Source organism: Anolis carolinensis, chromosome 2 (assembly GCF_035594765.1).
Source record: "Anolis carolinensis isolate JA03-04 chromosome 2, rAnoCar3.1.pri, whole genome shotgun sequence".
NCBI lineage: Eukaryota > Metazoa > Chordata > Lepidosauria > Squamata > Dactyloidae > Anolis > Anolis carolinensis.
Window position 1 is genome coordinate 105,437,800 of NC_085842.1, and position 20,046 is coordinate 105,457,845.

The 20,046-nt window shown below is 40.5% G+C and overlaps 1 protein-coding gene across 4 annotated transcripts in view; it reads right to left on the bottom strand.

Moving 5' to 3' along the window:
• Positions 1-10,284: 10,284 nt before the first annotated feature.
• jade2 (jade family PHD finger 2) overlaps positions 10,285-20,046 on the bottom strand; it is a 202,354-nt gene continuing 192,592 nt past the window's right edge. For all 4 annotated transcript variants that reach the window (XM_062970359.1, XM_062970360.1, XM_062970358.1 and 1 more), the window contains 2 exons: positions 18,622-18,750; positions 10,285-16,058 (listed from right to left, as the gene is read on the bottom strand). In XM_062970359.1, coding sequence (XP_062826429.1) covers positions 15,169-16,058; positions 18,622-18,750 — 1,019 coding nt within the window. In that variant the 3' untranslated portion in view covers positions 10,285-15,168. The remainder of the gene's footprint in view (positions 16,059-18,621; positions 18,751-20,046) is intronic.

Below are 20,046 nucleotides of genomic sequence, written 5' to 3' on the forward strand. Positions count from 1 at the left end.
AACGGAGGCAAGGTTAGATTGTCCCCAACTAATGGCTCCATCTCTAGCTGATAACTCCTCTTCAGAAGGCTGGAGGCATAGATTCAGACCCCACAGTATGTCATCTAATTCTCACCAGAGACAATATCTGAGATCTTATACCTGGATTTGAAATTATGTATTGATTGTGTAGTGCTGCCCTTCTCTTGTGCAGTGTTACACAACCAATGAACTCCTGAATGTCCAAGTGAGGAGTCCTACTGCCAATCTCAGCAGAGGCAGATGGATAAGCACTGGCCAGGAATGCACAGGTGTGGCAGGACTTCATGTGCAACTTTACTTCTGTGATTTTGAACCAAATGTACATGTTGCCCATCAGGCAAAAGTACTGAACTACTTCCATAGAGGGACTTCGACTTGAATAAGACATCAACAGAATTCCAGCCAATATAACCAGCCTTGACAGATCAATATTCCAGTTTTAAAACTTTTATATCATATCCTAACATGTTCAAGATAGAAATTGTTGCTAGTAATTAAATTTCACCTGATAAATCAGATGGATCTTTCTTTCAAAACTATTATGTCGTGGTCCTTAGGATCTGCTAGGAGAGAGTGTAATTTTTCTGCTATTTTCAGTGTTGGTCATAAACAATGTAACCATGTATATGTTATAACTATTTGTTTTGCATTGGATATTAAGTTTTTTAAAGTTACTTTTTAATAGATCTTTGTTCGCTTTGTCCTCATGTCTGGTTTCTGAAGGAGATGGGGGGAAATAACTTTAAAAGGCTTATTTGGACTGGTTGCCAAAGGAGCACCAAGAGAGTAAAGGGGTCTGGGGCTTCTTCTAGGTCAGTGGTTCTCAACCTGTGGGTCCCCAGGTGTTTTGGCCTTCAACTCCCAGAAATCACAGCCAGTTTACCAGCTGTTAGGATTTCTAGAAGTTGAAGGCTAAAACATCTGGGAACCCACAGGTTGAGAACCACTGTTTTAGGTTCTCACTTTTCATCACCCTACTTAGAGAAGGGGTTGATTTCCTTTTGATATACATTAGTCTCACTTATCCAACATAAATGGGCCAGGAGAATGTTGATAAGCGAATATGTTGGATAATAAGGAGGGATTAAGGAAAAGCCTATTAAACATCAAATTAGCTTATGATTTTGCAAATGAAGCACCAAAACATCATGTTATACAACAAATTTGACAGAAAAAGTAGTTCAATATGCAATAATGCTATGTAGTAATTACTTTATTTACGAATTTAGCACCAAAATATCACAATGTATTGAAAACATTGACTACAAAAACATTGATTACTAAAAGACAGACTGTGTTGGATAATCCAGAACGTTGGATAAGCGAATGTTGGATAAGTGAGACTCTACTGTGTGTGTGTGTGTGTGTGTGTGTGTGTGTGTGTGTGTGTATATATATATATATATATATATATATATATATATATATATAAGTTAATGCTGTACTGTACTGTACTTACCGTCTTCCTTGAGTAGCATAGCAAAAAGCTTTTTTGAATGGCTGGGTGGGCAAATTGCAGTGGCCAGGGGTGGCTTACCCCCATGGCACGGCTAGTGCTTTCCCCTCACTGCAGAATGGCCTTTGACTTATCCATGAGTCACATCAAAATCCATAATTTTGGCCCCCAAACCTCCCCTTGATTTATCCATGAGGTTGACTTATGCATGACTCCCAACAGAATTCTAGGCAATGCCTTTACTGTGTTTTTGGATTTAGAAATACACAGGCCTCACTGAATGGTATTCTCTCTTCATATAAGTGAACCTCTAACTTTGGTGGAAGTCTGAGTCCAGTTTGAACACTCATTTGGCTGGCAACCTGTATAGTTCAGTGTAATGTAGTAGTTCCACACTTCAGAACCATGTGGTGGAGTCTCCTTTTCTGGAGGTTTTAAAGCAGAGTCTGGGTGGCCATTTGTCGAGGGTGCTTTGGTTGTGTATTCCTGCAGGACAGGAGGTTGGACTGGATGGCCCTTGTGATCTCTTCCAGCTCAGTGATTCTATTCTATGATTCTGTGATTCTGTGCTTGGTGTAGAGTGGGAAGAGATTGGCCTGGCCATTACATCATCTGCTGAGGTCCATTGGGGACTTCAATCATTTTGCATTGCTCTACAGGGACATAGCCAGATGTTTCTTCAGGCACAGAATGGTGGTGCATGCATGTGCAGCAATGCTATAATAAAGAGGACTTTGGTTGAAGTGGAGGAAGGAGAGTGCATCAGAGAGAGAGATAGACAGAGACATAGAAACAGACAGATAGGCACATTTATTTATAGGGCAAAGCATGTTAATTCCAAATATTTCCCATGCACTTAAATATTTGTCTTCATCCAAAGATGTCCTAGTGGCCACACAACTACTTTCTCCAGACTTCCACATAATCTCCTGCAGTAGCCCACTAAAGCCCTGTTTCACTGCTCATCTACCTTTGATGACTGTGACGCCTTATTTGACAGTAGCCCAAGCAATATGGGAGGCGGGGGGATTTCTGGGAGAGATATTTACTCTGTGCTTCTGTGATGCATATGTAGTACCCTTGTCAGATATAAAAAAGGCTCTGATGCTAGTTTCTGCTATGTTTTTGCCACTGCCAAGTAGATTTGAGTGTGAAAGGATACTGATAGTTGCTGCAGTGCTAGCACTAATGCAGATTCCATTATAGGCTGGAGCCAGGTAGTTTGGAGGTCATTTGGCTCACTTTTCATGAACTGAGAATACTAAACTAGGAATTAGCTGCTAAAACCTCTCCCCCCCCCCCCCCAGTTCCATGGACCTCATTCTAAAATTTGCTACATTCAATAATCAGCCATAATTGGGCTTTAACATCATTTTTGTTTTTCCAGTCTATACCTGGTTGACATTACAAAATCAATATATCTCCATAATAAGGGCTTTTAGTATCACTGCTAAGTCACATTACCATCAAGAGAATTATTTCAGCTCTCACTGTATTTTGCTAATCAGACCAAATAGTAAGTTTATTTCTGACAGTAAAGAATGCCTCTATTGCAGGATGTGGAAAGTCACATTAGTAAAGTTGCCACCATTTACTAATGTTATATATTTTCAGTTTGGTGTGTTTTAAAGCTGCAGCACTAATTTCAGCATCTGAAAGAGAGTTTAGAAAAGTTACACTTTGGATTGCAACTTCCCTAGACATCATGACAAGTGAGTAGGCTGTCTGGGGATTCTGGGAGCTGCAGTCCAAAATAATGTGTTCCAAGCACTTCTGTTTTCAGAGGAAACAGTTTGGCATCGATAGATTTTGTGAGGAAGTGCCATTATAAGTCATATTACTAAATAAAGTACCATTCTAAATTATGTGACTCAAACCGATTTTCCTCTCCCCCCACTAAAACTGATGAAAATGTTAGGGGATGGACCCCAAATTATCCATCACCTATTCTGATCACCTTGCCTTCTGCTTAACACCTTTTTATTATTGTCAGATATTTTCCCCATTACCTCTCCCCTCATATTGCAGTAACATTGCCTAGAATCCTGTTCAGAAGCTACAGATGCTTAACCTGGAGTCACACATTTGTAACTGTGTGGCATTCATGATTCCTACATAGGCCCTAGTTTACAGAAAACTTAGGGACTGCAAAAGTTCCTTAACCCTTACTGTGGAAAGATTAGAATAACTTTATTGTCGTTGTCCACAAATCAAATGCTTTCCCCAGCACACATCACAGAAACAACACACATTCCTCCCTCCACATTGCAACCACTGTTGTGCAGCCCCCAATGCCACATCAATGCAAAACCAAAGCAACACTGTTTCCGTTATTGTTGTTGTCCAGAAACCTGTATGGTGGTTACAAATATATAATACCGTGTTTCCCCGAAAATAAGACAGTGTCTTATATTAATTTTTGCTCCCAAAGATGCTCTAGGTCTTATTTTCAGGGGATGTCTTACTTTTCAATGAAGAAGAATTCACATTTATTGATGAACAAAAAAAAAAAACCCGAACATTTATTATATCCTGTACAGTGCATGTCACTTTTGAGCTTTAGCTCAGTTAGAAGTTCTTTGGACATCCATTCTGGCTTCTTTGCACTTGTCTTATTTTTCAACAGTGCCAACAAAGAAGAAAAATAAGACAAGTGCAAAGAAGCCAGAATGGATGTCCAAAGAACTTCTAACTGAGCTAAAGCTCAAAAGTGACATGCACAAGAAGTGGAAAAGGGGAGAAATCACCAAAGAAGAATTCAAACGTATAGCCAACACCTGTAGGGAAAAGGTTCGCAAGGCTAAAGCGCAAAATGAGCTCAGGCTTGCCAGGGACATAAAAAACAACAAAAAAGGCTTTTTTGCTTACGTTGGTAGAAAAAGGAAGAAAAAGGAGGCGATAGGGCCATTGCAAGGAGAAGATGGGGTGATGGCGACAGGGGACAGGGAAAAGGCAGAACTACTTAATGCCTTCTTTGCCTCGGTCTTCTCAGAAAAAGAAAGCCATCTTCAACCTCAGCAACACGGAATGGACGAAGGATTGGGGGAAATCCAACCCCAAATAGGGAAACAAGTTGTCCAGGAACACTTGGCCTCTCTAAACGAATTCAAGTCCCCAGGGCCAGATCAGCTACACCCAAGAGTACTGAAGGAACTAGCGGAAGTTATTTCAGAACCACTGGCAATTATCTTCGAGAGTTCTTGGAGAACGGGAGAAGTCCCAGCAGATTGGAGGAGGGCGAATGTGGTCCCTATCTTCAAGAAGGGAAAAAAGAACGACCCAAACAATTACCGTCCGGTCAGCCTCACATCAATACCAGGCAAAATTCTGGAAAAGATCATTAAGGAAGTGGTCTGCGAACACTTAGAAACAAATGCGGTCATTGCTAATAGTCAACACGGATTTACCAAAAACAAGTCATGCCAGACAAATCTGATCTCTTTTTTCGATAGAGTTACGAGTTGGGTCGATACAGGGAATGCTGTGGATGTAGCGTACCTGGATTTCAGTAAGGCCTTCGACAAAGTCCCCCACGACCTTCTGGCAAACAAACTAGTAAAATGTGGGCTAGACAAAACTACGGTTAGGTGGATCTGTAATTGGCTAAGCGAACGAACCCAAAGGGTGCTCACCAATGCGTCGTCTTCATCATGGAAAGAAGTGACAAGTGGAGTGCCGCAGGGTTCCGTCCTGGGCCCGGTTCTGTTCAACATCTTTATTAACGACTTAGACGAAGGGTTAGAAGGCACGGTCATCAAGTTTGCAGACGACACAAAACTGGGAGGGATAGCTAACACTCCAGAAGACAGGAGCAGAATTCAAAACGATCTTGACAGACTAGAGAGATGGGCCAAAACTAACAAAATGAAGTTCAACAGGGACAAATGCAAGATACTTCACGTCGGCAGAAAAAATGGAAATCAAAGATACAGAATGGGGGACGCCTGGCTTGACAGCAGTTTGTGCGAAAAAGACCTTGGAGTCCTCGTGGACAACAAGTTAAACATGAGCCAACAATGTGATGCGGCTGCTAAAAAAGCCAACGGGATTCTGGCCTGCATCAAGAGGGGAATAGCGTCTAGATCCAGGGAAGTTATGCTCCCCCTCTATTCTGCCTTGGTCAGACCACACCTGGAATACTGTGTCCAATTTTGGGCACCACAGTTGAAGGGAGATGTTGACAAGCTGGAAAGCGTCCAGAGGAGGGCGACTAAAATGATTAAGGGTCTGGAGAACAAGCCCTATGAGGAGCGGCTTAAAGAGCTGGGCATGTTTAGCCTGCAGAAGAGAAGGCTGAGAGGAGACATGATAGCCATGTACAAATATGTGAGGGGAAGTCATAGGGAGGAGGGAGCAAGCTTGTTTTCTGCTGCCCTGCAGACTAGGACACGGAACAATGGCTTCAAACTACAGGAAAGGAGATTCCACCTGAACATCAGGAAGAACTTCCTCACTGTGAGAGCTGTTCGGCAGTGGAACTCTCTCCCCGGGGCCGTGGTGGAGGCTCCTTCCTTGGAGGCTTTTAAGCAGAGGCTGGATGGCCATCTGTCGGGGGTGCTTTGAATGCGATTTCCTGCTTCTTAGCAGGGGGTTGGACTAGATGGCCCATGTGGTCTCTTCCAACTCTACTATTCTATGATTCTATGATTCTATGATTCTATGATTCTATGAGTAGTTGTCATCACAAACCAGCATAACCAGACAAACTGTGAATCTTATCAATAATTTCTTGTTACTACCATTATTTCCATGTACAACAATCTATGGTATGTACATTTACCAAAATTGCATGCTCTGGTGTTCTGTTTGGCGGACATGCTTCCAAACAAAACCTTTGCTAGGTCTTACTTTCGGGGGAGGCCTTATATTTAGCAATTCAGCAAAATCTCTACTAGGTCTTATTTTCTGGTGATGTCTTATTTTAGGGGAAACAGGGTAGTTACACACTTGTGACTGCTATCTCAATGTATTTCATTGCGTAGGGGATATATAGGGACTGTGAGAGTCATTCCCCATTTATTGGGCAGCTACCACTGGGATCAATGGGATCTGTTTCACTGTCAATTGGGAAGCAGTTGGTGGATGGACCCATTCCTTCCCCTGCCTTGTGTGACAGGGGTCCTGCTTCTGCCATTCACACTAGAAATTGTTTGTGTGAAAGGTTGCGAATGGCAGTTGACAGCTTCCTGAGCAAGAGGGGAACAGACCTCCATCAATTCCAGTCTTGTAAGCGGGGACCAGGGGATTGGGTGGACTATCATTGCATAACACTGAACCTGTTCCATAACACCACATAACAAGATTTTTGTTCCTGGGTTATGAATGTCATTTCCTAATTGTGTCTATCATAAAAACATGGAAAAGGTTTTGCTATGTTTTTTTCAATGAATATTTCAGAGTCTCATGTTAATTAAACATAGTTTGTAGCAGCCACAAAAACGTAATTTCTGGAGTATGACAACTACAGTAGAGTCTCACTTATCCAACACTCATTTATCCAACATTCTGGATTATCCAACGCATTTTTGTAGTAAATATTTTCAATACATCATGATGTTTTGGTGCTACATTCATAAATACAGTAATTACTACATAGCATTACTGCGTATTGAACTACTTTTTCTGTCAAATTTGTTGTATAACATGATGTTTTGGTGCTTAATTTGTAAAATCATAACCTAATTTGATGTTTAATAGGCTTTTCCTTAATCTCTCCTTATTATCCAACATATTCACTTATCCAACGTTCTGCCGGCCTGTTTATGTTGGATAAGTGAGACTCTGCTGTACTTTCAAAGTAAGTACCACACAGTTAAGCAGAAAATAACACTTTCAAACCAGGAACATAACCACTGCCCCCTCCCTCCCCAAATGTTGTTACATAGTGTAACAGGCATACTGGAGCCTAACTAATATAATTATTGTCCAGTCTTCCCCCAATTTGGGACTCATGACAGCTTAAAACAGATTTTTAAAAAGTTAAAAATTCAAATTCTAAACGTTTTTTAAAAAGAATTAAAATATCAAAAATTACGCTGAATAAAAACATAATTAAAAGGAAATTTAAAAATCAGAGCACAATTGAGGCAGGATAGGCTTTGTACAATCAGTCCTTGAAAGCCTGTCAAAAAGTCTGAGCAAAGAGAGTAATGAGGGTGCCTGTCTAACATCTCTGGGGAGTCCCAGAGCCCAGGGGCAGCCTCTGGCAAGGGCCTCTTCATTTTCCCCACCAAATGTGTTTGTGGGGGTGGGATGGAAGGAAGGACTTCCCCAAGACATCTCAAAACATGAGCGGGTTCATAAGGGAGAACATAATCCTTCAAATAACCTGGGCCTGAGCAGTATTGGGTTTTCCAGCTCAAAACTAGCATTTGAATTGTATCTGAAAGAAACCAGCAGCCAGTGGAGCTGTGGAAATAAAAGTTGTTGTATGCTGCCTATAGCAACCTCATTAGCAACCTGGCTACAGCTCTTTGAAACCTTTCAAAGCTTTTGAACAATCTTCAAAGGCAGCCCCACACAGAGTAAATTATAGTAATCCAACTGGGATGTGACTAAGGCAGGTATCATTGTGGCTAGATCTGATGACTCAAGGAATGGGCACAGCTGATGCATAAAGCTTAACTCTGCAAATGCACTTCTGGCCACTACCGAAACTCGAGCTTTCAGACTCAGGGTGCACCTACACTGTAGAATTGAGTTTGATGCCACTTTAACTGAAATGGCTCAGTGCCATGGAATCATGGGAGTTGTAGTTTGGTGAGGCACCAGTATTATTTGGCAGAGAAGACTAAAGACTTTGTAAAACTACAGCTCCCAGGATGCGATAGCATTAAGTCATAATAGTTGAAATGGTGTTAAGCTCCATTAATTCTAGACTAGAGCAGTAGTGGCACGCAGCACCCTCTGTCCTTGTACATGCACCAATGCTCACTCGCCGCCTGCTTGGGCACCATTCGCTTGCTTGCCCGCTGGTCTAGAGGTCTTCTCAGGAGCACACCCAAGTTGTGAACCTGCACCTTTATGGGGGGAGATGTAACTCCATCCAGCATGGGCTGAATTCTTTGGCCCCATTTACAGTCATGTAAAATCCAGGTTATCTGCTTTTAAATGACTTATATGGCAGTGTAGATCCAGCCCTATTCTCTTAGATAACTTTTGACTGATCCATCTCAGTCTTGGAAACAATTTTCCCTCAGATACTTAGAAAGTGAGGAGTAATAGGAAATGCTAAGCACTCATTTGGCTTTAGGTGTTGGCCACAATTCCACAAAGAAAAAAACTATACTCATACCTACTAGGAAAGATCTAAATTATGCTGGATTATGGGCATTATAAATATACTTTGAAACATATTTACTTGCATGTAAGCTTTGTTGAAACTGATAGGACATATATCCATATACATGAACCAAAGATCAAGGTATTCATTTTTGTCTGCTTTTATTCAAGTGATACAGTCATAACTTTTTCTGTGGGCTGTTTTTGTCCTGCTTGATATAACTTGACATGGTAGTCAGTTTGTGTTTCTTACTCCTGGGATGTGACTATTATACTCCTGTAACTTGAAAGTCACATGGCAAGTGAGAGAATAAGTAAATTCAGCTGTTAGAAATGTCCGTGACTTTTAATGCTTCGGGGTATTATGTAAACATAGATATAGTGAGTGAAGATCTCTGTCCTCTTGTATATTTTTCCTGTTATTTTGCTTTTTCTGTTTTATAAGCCCTAGTAGAGATGTCATCATTTGCTCAACCATTACAGAATTGAGTGTCTTGTGTGCATTTACACTTTTCCACCTTGCAGAAATTTAGTTTCATCCAGAAAAACAAGCATCTGGAGGATCTAACTTTACTGTAGGCTGCAATAACATCACTGGCACGACCCCTCTTTGCTCATGCTTCGTGTCCATATATCTGGCACATGTTGAAATGTTTATCCGTCAATACCAGGCTTGGGGAAATAGGAAGGCTACCAGTTTCATACATTGCTTGTGGGCTTTCAAGAGATGACAAGTTCACCACTGTGGAAACAGTCTTAGAATGTTATGATTTGATCCAACACAGCTCTTTATGGCCCCGTCTTACACCGCCATATAATCCAGTTTCTGAATCCAGATTATCTGCTTTGAACTGGATTATTTGGCAGTGCAGATCCAGCCTAAGTTATGATGTATGTGTTTCCAGCCTTCCCTTCTTACTCCCAATGGTAAGGAAGCATGCATTTAAGGCAAAGGTTGGCATGGGTGTTACCATTGGTTTCTCACTGAGTAGGAATATCGTGGAGAACACTTACAACAATTTATGCCTTCTTGGTTGTGTTGAAAGGCCTGATAGGTGTGAAATTGCAGGTGTTTCCCCCTAAACCAGAGAGACCCAGTGATATATGTCTTTCCCCCACCATTAATGCCCGGCTCCCAAATATCTTGTTCAGAACCCCCCCCCCCCCCCCCGAGATTTCAGCAGGCTTTTCATGCTATTAGGCCTACTGCTGGACTGGGAACAGTCTCTCCACATACAATTATGTCTGAACAAAAGGGTGATATGCATTTGTAACCTAAGGACATTGAAATCTGTAGTTAATAGTTTTGGGTACTTTCACAAAATTGGGGCAAATGCACAGCCCCACCATTAAGGAATTAAAATGTAATTATGTCTGCAATCTTGATGGAAACTAATTTAGTACCGCATAGATGCTAACAATTTTAAGGCTCGCTGTTACCATGGACTTACGGGAGCATGAACAAAGGACTCCCTTTGATAGTAAGGTGAATCAACCTCATTGAGTTCTCAATATTCAGGCAAAAATACACAGAAAACACGGCTTTATTGACTGCATTTGCCAACACACTGAAGAATGCAAAGGTATTCCTTTTTTCATAAGCAAATGGGCCATGGTCCCAATGTGTATTAAAGCACACACTGAATCGAAACATGATGAAAATTATGGCAAACGGACCTATTCCAAGGCAACACAAACAGCATGCATAATACAGCTTTCACACAGAACAACTCTGATACATTATATTGCTTTAAAGATTAACTAACATGGAAAATGTACAAAAAGGAGAAATAGGTTTTCGCATTAATGAAAAATACATTTTTTCTCTACAAAGGAATTTCTAATACAAGAAAATAAATATCGCAACATAAGCCAAAAATAATTTAAAATTGCTCTTTTCAATATATTTTTTCAATATTTCTCTTTTATATTAACAAATGGCACATCACTTTCTTTGAAACAAAGAAAACAGAAGGGTTTTACACCTTCTGTGACATTCATATCGTTTGCTGTAAGTGATACGGAGTGAGCCTGTTTTGTGTCTGTGTGGAATGGAGCAAAGTATACAAGAGTTTCCTTAAAGAACAACCAAATCAACACACATATCTGCCAAGAGGAAATGGAAAGATTGGATTTTGAGCAGCCAAGGGGAAGAACCAGTAGGATTCAATGCTTCCCCTTTTCCTTCAGCAGAAATGGCTAATTCTCCATTGAACATTGAGGAAAAGCACTGGCCAAAGATTCATTTCCTTAACTTCTTTAAAATTAAAAAATCTAACAATCTACAACATTGTCAAAAATCTGCGACAAGGCAGTGGTACCAGAAAATCAAAGAAGGGTGGAAAGTGAACGTGAAAAGAAATCCAAATTTTCTTCAGGAAATTCCATTCAACTTTGAAGTTTCTAAAACAAAGTTTGATTCTCGCAGATGAACCAAAACTGAGTCCTGTCTTGACATGTTAATACAGAAACATGGTGCTGCTATCCCAGAACAAATGGGATTCATCCTATACAGTGCAAATGTCAATGCTTGAAGGTCAGACATCACCCTAAAGTCTTTTATTTAATAAAATAGATCATTTATGCTTTCCCTGCCCCTTTCTGTTCATCTCAAAATACATTTACAATGCAAAAAATATTTATTCTTTGTTGTTGTTTCTGCAAGAACAATGCAGACGCTAAATACCAAAAGTAGGCTAGAGCTCTTAAAACAACTTTGACTAATACATCAACTGAATAGAACGAAACATCCAGGATCCTAGAGACACTAGTAGAAAAACATGTCAATGAATGAGTACTGGATGTTATTTAAAATACGGCAGACCTGGATCTTCAGTGAGAAAACGGTTCCTTTTCCTAGGCAAAACTTTGGGCCACAAGCAGCTTCCTCATGCAATCAGTTGGATAAGCCAATACTCCCGTAAGTCCATGGTAACCACCACCTGGACCACTTTGGAGGGATGGCTCAACTACGCCACCTCTGTGCTACATTTACAGAAGTGAAGACTCTGTGCATGGCAACCTTGACAATTCCAGACTGCAACTACATCCAAGGCACTCACTTGAGCTCATTACTGACAGTCCAAATGCATTAAAAAACAATAAACCCAAACATTTCTCAGCAGTTACATACAAACGTACATATTTCACCAAAGCAACAAGGGAGAAGGTGCATGTACCCTACTGTGTACCCTTCTGACACAGAACTGGACCCAGTGGTGCCCTTTTGCTCCTACAAGGGACATGGATTCAAGGGCTTCAAGAAATCATGGCTTCATCTACTACAACCTCCAACAAACTACAATACAGAAGGCAGACAGTGAAAAGCATTTTCCTTTGTCTCTCCGCTGAAGCCACTTCTGAAAACAGAAGGTCACCACTGGATACAATCAGTTGTGTATCCAATCTTCTTAGGAACAGTTGAAATTCTAGCAATTCCAAGATAATTGCGTTTTCTCTTTTTGTCCATTTTTTCTTCTGCACAACAAAGCCAAATGTTTCCCCCTTTATTGCTAAATTGCAAAATCATGATAGCGACAACATTGGTATTATATAGCAAGGAATTATGACCCAGACCTTCATTGAGCTTTATGGAATTCCACGCAAGCAGAGCCTATCCTATTCTCTCTAATTCTGAGGAAAAGTCCAGATATATAATCCCATGGTGTATAAAGAACATTTTGTACAGAGAATGCTGTCAATGCACTGCAGATCCTAGTGCAAGGTGAAGTAATTTGTCTTCTTATGTTCTTTTCTTTTTTTGGTTTTTGGTTCACAGTTACTTCTCATTCACAGTAACAATGGAGTATCTCACAGTTCTATACAGAATCCAAATGCAGAAAACAGGTGCTGCTTAAGTTTGGTTGCTCTTTAAAGGTTGTCCCTTTAGATGTCCTGTACTGAATGAGCAGGCAAGTAATGCAGTAGCTGATTAATGAAACTGTGTACAGTGAGATTTCTGGATTTTTTTTTTTTGCTTTTTTCATAGCTATAGTTGAACTGAAGCACACGGAAGCAAGATCCATTAAAAGGCAGCATATTGATTATTTGTATGACGTAACTAGGATATTGTAGCTAAAGCCTAGCAAGCTTGATAAGATAAAACTAAGTCCTATTTACTGTATTTAACATTATCTGAACATATCAAGCCTTGGTTAAGGAGCAAAATTTACTTGCCGAAACACAGGCTAAGGTCAAATTATGTTCCATTTCACCAGTGCTTCTGAAAAACCATTTGAAATCAGCAAAACACTGGTGTTTGTTTGGCTCTTGCCTTTGGTTTCTTTTCCAATTAAAGATTCTTCAAATTGTAACTCAACTGGAGGGATATTGAGCATGTTGGAAGGCTTGAAAATGACTTCTTTCTCCATCTCTCTTAAAAAAAAAACAAAAACCAACCCTCCAAGAACAGCTAATGTATGGCATCAGAGAAAATAAAACCAAAACTGCCCAGACTAGAATGAGCAAAGAACAACAGAAATCAAACAGTGGGAGATGATCCAAACAATGAAAGCATCGTCTTCAGCAAGCTTGCAACCGAATGCCTTAGCTGTGTCATGAGCACGGATTGAGTCCTTTTGTAGCTGAACAGCTTTCATTCTTTTTGTTTGTTTTCAAATAACAAGTTTCTGGCTGTGCTATTTTATTCTCAAAATATTCTTTGGCATCCATAAAATAATTTCACTGATTCATCTGAACAACTGCAAAGTCTTCGTCTCCCCCAGTTTAAAAAGAGATGGGTTAACAAGCGGAAGTGTCCCAGTGTATATATACGTACACACACATACACACACACATATTTAAAGTAACATACCAACAACAAAAGGTTTTAGTGAACTTCACTTTCCTTTTTGTTTGTGTTCCCTGAGCTCACACTGGGGTCACTCCCATAAAGCATGTAGAAAACTTTTAACTGTGACCTTTGAAGTCAAAATTGGGAGTAATGGTATCACTGAGTGCAAACATGGAAATCTGCATGACTCACAGGTAACATGATGAGTTTTTGAATAACACTTAAGGCTTATTAGAGACAACTGATGGACAACACTATTGAAAATTTCAGATGCCCACTCCCTTAAATCACCATCCTATGATGGGGCAGCAGCTTGCTTTCAAGATTTCACTTGGAAGTATAGAAAGGAAAGAAGCCATCAATTTAGTTATAGACTCTAGGAAACAAATGGAAAGAGATAAATTCCTCAATTATGTCTCAATGGTATGTCTACAACTGAACGATCCCTTCCATATACAGGAAGCATATATGTTTAGCTCCAGCTGAGCCATACTTTGCCTCTTTATGCTGAAAGTAAAAACCTGACCTCCTTAACAAGGAGAGGAACTGAAGCTATTGGATTATTATTACCGTTTGAAAAACACAATTTTGAATAATTTCCTTCTTCCTCCTCTGTTCTCTATGTGGGACCAAGTGTTTTGGTACAAGGCTACTGTAATCAACCTGAGGAAATTGCAAAAACTGCTTCAGGTAGCCAAAACTTTAGGTTTCAACAGTAAGTAATACCCCCAGTTACTCAGGGGAGATACTGATTAGAAAGCAGAGCAGCTTTAACAGAGATATGTGATTTCTTCTATCTACTGAGAGCCTTAGATGAATATTTATAGGGCTGCTCAGCTGATAGCTGGAGTGACAGGGCTAAATCTTGCTTCTCGGCCGCTTGGACGGACTTGGATTAAACCGGAGAGGTAAGAAAGAAAATCAAGGATTTAGTAGACCACAAATACACTATTGTATTTCTCCACCCATTAAGTGCTTTCTTCAAATAAGCTTGTTGTGCTTCTTTAAAAAATAGTTGCTTATTTTACTTCATAGTTGCACACACACAGACATACATGCACACACAAACATATATATTTACTTTCTCATTAAGATCTGTGTATATTATTGGCTACCGTAGCAGTACTCCCATTCTCCACGCCACCAAACAGTGGCAGTAACACCAGGCAGACCACAGAATCTATTCGCTTGATTTAAATAATGCCCATAAAACTGTTGTTCCCTGCATGAACAACAGGTACTGGGAATATCAGGCCTCCTCATTAAAATTGTAGGACGTCCCGCTGACTACCAGCAAGCCTAAGGTCCCTAATAATGCACATGCTTGCATTTTGTTAACCAGGATATGTAGGATTTGATTAAGAAGGGCCAGCTACTGTTACAGTATACACATCTAGGTCGGTGAAGCTTGGAGCTGTTTCTCAGGCATACAGAGAGGAGGAAAAACAACAGTGCTCATTTCTGAACTATATATACAAATTAAAAAAAAAAAAACTCCAAACAAAAAAACCCAAAACTGAAACCCTCTGTTATGATACCAGGCGGAAATTGGACATGGCAGTTATAACTGGATTTAGGCCTCACAGAGCTCTCGTTCACATTTGGTCTATGTGGTGCATTAGGATGCCAAGATACTCATTCGGAAATTATCCTCATTTCCTGAATCTAACTGGCTATGATGCCCTCTGCCACTGCCTGATTCAGAGTCAGAGTCACTCATTTCCGCATCTGAGAAGTAGCCATCAGTTTCATTGTCAAACCGGTGTAAGAAAACTCTTGATCTGTCACTTCCAGAAGGTCCATTAACCACCTCGGGCTTCTCACTCTGTGCTCGCCGAGTCCCTCTGCCCTCTTTTGGTAATTTGAACCTCACCACTGTTTTCAGACTACCCACTGAATCAGGCACTTTAAGCAGGGTGTTGGGATCAGAAGGAACGTATCTCACTGGTTCCTCATCATCACTTATTTTACTCATGATGCTCTGGGATGATGCTTGAGAATCATCTCCTTTTGGAAGAGGAGATGGTGGATGTGAAGAGCTCTTCTTAGCTATCTTTTTTACTTCACACATCGTTCTACGCTCTTGCTGAAGTCTGTCCACACTTTTCTCAGCTTTGTTGTTTCTGAAATCATGGGATTTTGTTGTGTTTTCTGGCGAATGATTTACACTAGTCCACTGAGCTGAATCATCTTCTTGATGTCTCTTACAGATGGTATTCAAGCCATTTCTTGTAGATTTTTTCCTACTGTGTGTTCGCATTTTGCTTCTACCTTTCTTAGTTGTGTCACTCTGCTTCAGTGGAGCCTTCAAGGAATGATCCATCATAAAACTTAACAGAGTCTCTTCATCCTGTAAAAGCTCCTCAGAAAGGCCAGGAGTGGTGTCTTCATGATGGCCATTGTTCAAGGACCACTCACTCCTTGCCATGTTCTCTGTGGTGATCTGCACAGATTGAGCCAGCCAACTGTTGAAGAAGGTCCCATCAATAGGAAAAGAAGATGACAAACCTACAGAAAAATAAAGGAGGGAGGTGGACTTCAGAAATGCTTCAGAAGAAATACATTCAATTATTGCTTTGGTTTCAATTTTGCTTTAAGTTAAATCATAAGTTTTAAAGAGCATTTAGATATTGGGCAAGATAATTACATGAGCAGAGGTTTCAGAATGACTAACGCAACACTACAAACGAGAGAGATAACACTGTATTTAAGATATTTTGATCTAGGAATGTCTTAATTCAAATCACAATACCAAGTATTTGCATCAAATGTTCCATTGTGGCTGAACACAGAATCCTAACAACCTAAAGTAAATGAGGGATCACAACAAACTTGATCATATTTCATGAATGAGGAGGGTAGTACACCTCACAAATCCACATCTGTCTCTCTTTTTCCTTTCCCAACATGTCATACCTTTGCCATGCTCCTTACTATGAACCAATTCTCTGTCTTATGCCTCTTTTTTTTTCCACCCCTTCAGTGTCCCCTCCCATTTCCTACTTCTATTACTTTTGCTCCCAGCCTGCCCATCCTCTGTTTTATTTTCTGTGTCCTATGTCTCATTTCAGTTTGTTCACCATTCCTTTTCTGAATGCTTCTCTTTCTTCTCTTTTCCATCATATCTAGCCAGGAGTGTGGACAATGGTGTTTGGAAGTCTGCTGCATGGGTTCTTGCCTTTCCTCCTCTTGCACATGGGGAGCTTTGATCATGGGACGGTGGTTATCAAGCCCCAGACATTTAGCTGCCTGAGACAGAGCATCGTATAATTCCCTGCCAAAGCAAGTCAGGGAATATAATCCAAAAAGCCAGCTATGTTATTTCTGCCATGTAAAGCAGAATATCTCACAAGAGGATATTTTCCTCCTTTATACTCAACAGTAAAAATATGGCAATAACATATGAAATTGCAAATAATTTGCTTTTTTCGTGTCAGAAGCGACTTGAGAATCTGCAAATCGCTCCTGGTGTGAGAGAATTGGCCGTCTGCAAAGACATTGCCCAAGGGATGACTGAATGTTTGATGTTTTACCATCCTGTGGGAAGCTTATCTCATGTCCCCGCATGGGGAGCTAGAGCTGATAGACAGGAGTTCACCCTGCTCCCCGGATTCGAACTGTCGACCTTTTGGTCAGCAGTCAGCCCAGCACAAGGATTTAACCCATTGCACCACTGGGGGCTCCACAATTTGCTGCTCTTCAGTGACACCCAAAACCTGTTTTCTGTCCATGGTATGGGCAACTGGAAAAGCCATGTTCACCCTACTGCTGTAGCTCCATAAGCTTCTATCAAATGCCAATCATTCAAGAAACATGGTGGCATGCAACTGGCAGTCCTCTCCTTCTCCTGTTACCTCACGTGAGTGCACAGAAAGTGAAACTGTTGGCGTAAGAAATCTCTGTTAGCATACAGCTCCATAGGATTTCAGACAAGAGTGAGTATAAAAAATATGGATGGGATTTAAATATGCACCATACTCTTGAACTATGTGTGGAAAGAGATCAAAGTCTCTAGTAGTTGAAGCATTGCAAAGACTTGTCCTTACAGCTAGTAGCTTAGCCACTATGTTCTGAATTGCCCAATTCAAACAGTTTAATCTGAGGGTTACAGAGCATCAGTAACTGTGCCCAGCTCTCTAATAAATGTTCAACTAATGTGTTCTCCCAAAGAATAGGCATGCTTCTTTAGGGAAGCGGAATGTCATCCAAAACAGAATAGCCATCCTTAACCAACTTTCAAATGGTACCTCATGTTGCCAGAACAGAGGTTAAGGAATGAGTCTTATCTGAATAATATGTAAGGGAGACAAAATGAGTGTCATCATCCTTCACCTAATCTCAAGAAGTGTAATGTGGAAATTAATAAGCACGGAGGACAAGAAAGAATCTTCTGGTACCACATAATACAATGCCAAGACATCAAGAACCAATTCCTAAGCCTCACTTTCTGGAAGTGACCAGCAAGGTGAGAAGGGAACTGAGTTCACACAGCAATTCCAGTGATAGCATCAGGTAGCCAACCACACTGAATAATACAGACATTTCTGAGAGATCCTGTAAAATGAATGATATCTTAGGCACTGATTCTGTGTCCTTCTTGGGCACAGGTCATCCACTAGAGCAGTGTTTCTCAAACTGTGCTTCTCCAGATGTTTTGGACTTAAACTTCCAGGAATCCTAGCTAGTTTACTAGCTGTTAGGAATTGTGGGAGCTGAAGTCCTAAAACATCTGGAGGAGCACAGTTTGAGAAACACTGCACTAGAGAAACTGCAGCAGCTTCTGTGTCAGAACAAAAGCTGGAACCTGACTGCTATATAACTACTTCCAGCCCTGGCTGCCACTTATAGTTATCACTGTGCCCAGAGAGAGATTGGTGATATAGCTGGCAAGTTACAGAATATTACACCCCTTACCTTAATGAAGGCTAATATGAACAGGGTATTAAAAGTTTTAAAATAATGTTTTAAAAATATTAGTAGAATTTAGATGTGGTACTATTATTAAATTTGTATTAGATAGCCTCCCTAGTAACATTCAGACACTAAAGATGCCTTTTTGAATCAAACTCACCCAGCTGTCCTAGTACCAACTCATTTCCTGATTTCCTTTTTTCTTTCTTCTCAGGACTGCTTTTCCTATCATCTCTTCCTTTCCTTTTTGGGTCACTTCGCCTTCCCTTTGTTCTCTTCCCAGCTTGCTCTGTTGAAGTTTTAAAATTGAAATCATTAATATCACACATACACACACAAAGCAATGCAACAAATGGGCAGAAAATGTAAAAAGCAGGAAGAACTAAAAGCAACACCAGAGTTTGTTCCATCAATCAATCAATGTATATCCTCCCAATTCCCCAAGAGTGAGTCTCAAGGTACAGAACAAAAATTATTATAAGCCGTTTGCTTGACCTTAGCCCCATTCAAAGCATTTTGGTTGAACTTTAGCATATTTCTAAATATCTTTGGGGCAGAGATCAAGGATCAAAACAACTAAGAAGTTCATTTTGTGAAGTTTGAGAACACATCTGGAGAAACCCAGAGGGGACTACATACAACAGGAGTGGGCACAGAGCAGCTTGCAGATTGCACGCAGCCCCCGAAGCCCTTAAGTGAGCACCTGGAACTTCCCCTCAGAAGCTCCCTCCATTTAAATTTGGGGGGAGGGGTTAATTTTTGGCCAAAATCACTTGAAAATGTGATGTCTTGCATTCCCTGATCCCCAGCTTTAGCTTCCCACCCCTTCCAGTTACCCTGACAGGGCCAGAATTACTATGTGAATGTGTTGACTAGGAAGTTATGGATCAAAGTCGTCGAGGTGGGATGGAGTAGAAGCTTTAATCTAAGCACGCTCTCAGTAACTGCAATAAATATGACTTGGAGGGAGACAAGTTGAATGTGTTTATCTGTGCATTGGTATCACATTTTGCCTCAACATGAAAGGTTCCAGGTTTAGTCCAAAAAGGGAACCTTTTTGGAATAAATGCTCTTTTTGTTCCATCCTCTGTAAACATATGGATTCCATAGTTGCAGTAGTATGTTTCCACTTCAAATGCCAATGGTTTATCCTATGGAATCCTAGGGTTTGCAGTTCAGGGAAGGGAATTTATCATTTTCAGTCCATGAGCTTTAGTGCCTAAGAAGATACCAGCCTTAGGATTGCATAGGTGGGAACCAAGGTAGTGGAATGCTAGTGCTATATAATTCTGTAGCATGAATGAGTTGATGAAAAAGATCTTGGTTGAGAGCTCCTTCTTGGCTAAGGTGAAAATCTATGGCCAACTGACATATTGTCTAATTTTGTATAAAACAGCTTCACAAACTTCCATGGGTACTAACTCTGTGACAAATTCTGTTTGATACAGCTGGGCAAAGCGAATTTCTTGGACACAATTCCCAAACACTCCCAGACAGCATGGTTATTGTAACTTTTCTAATTTTTGGAAACAGATTCATGAAGGCAACATTGTTATCATCTTAAAGGCTACTAGGGATTCTGGAT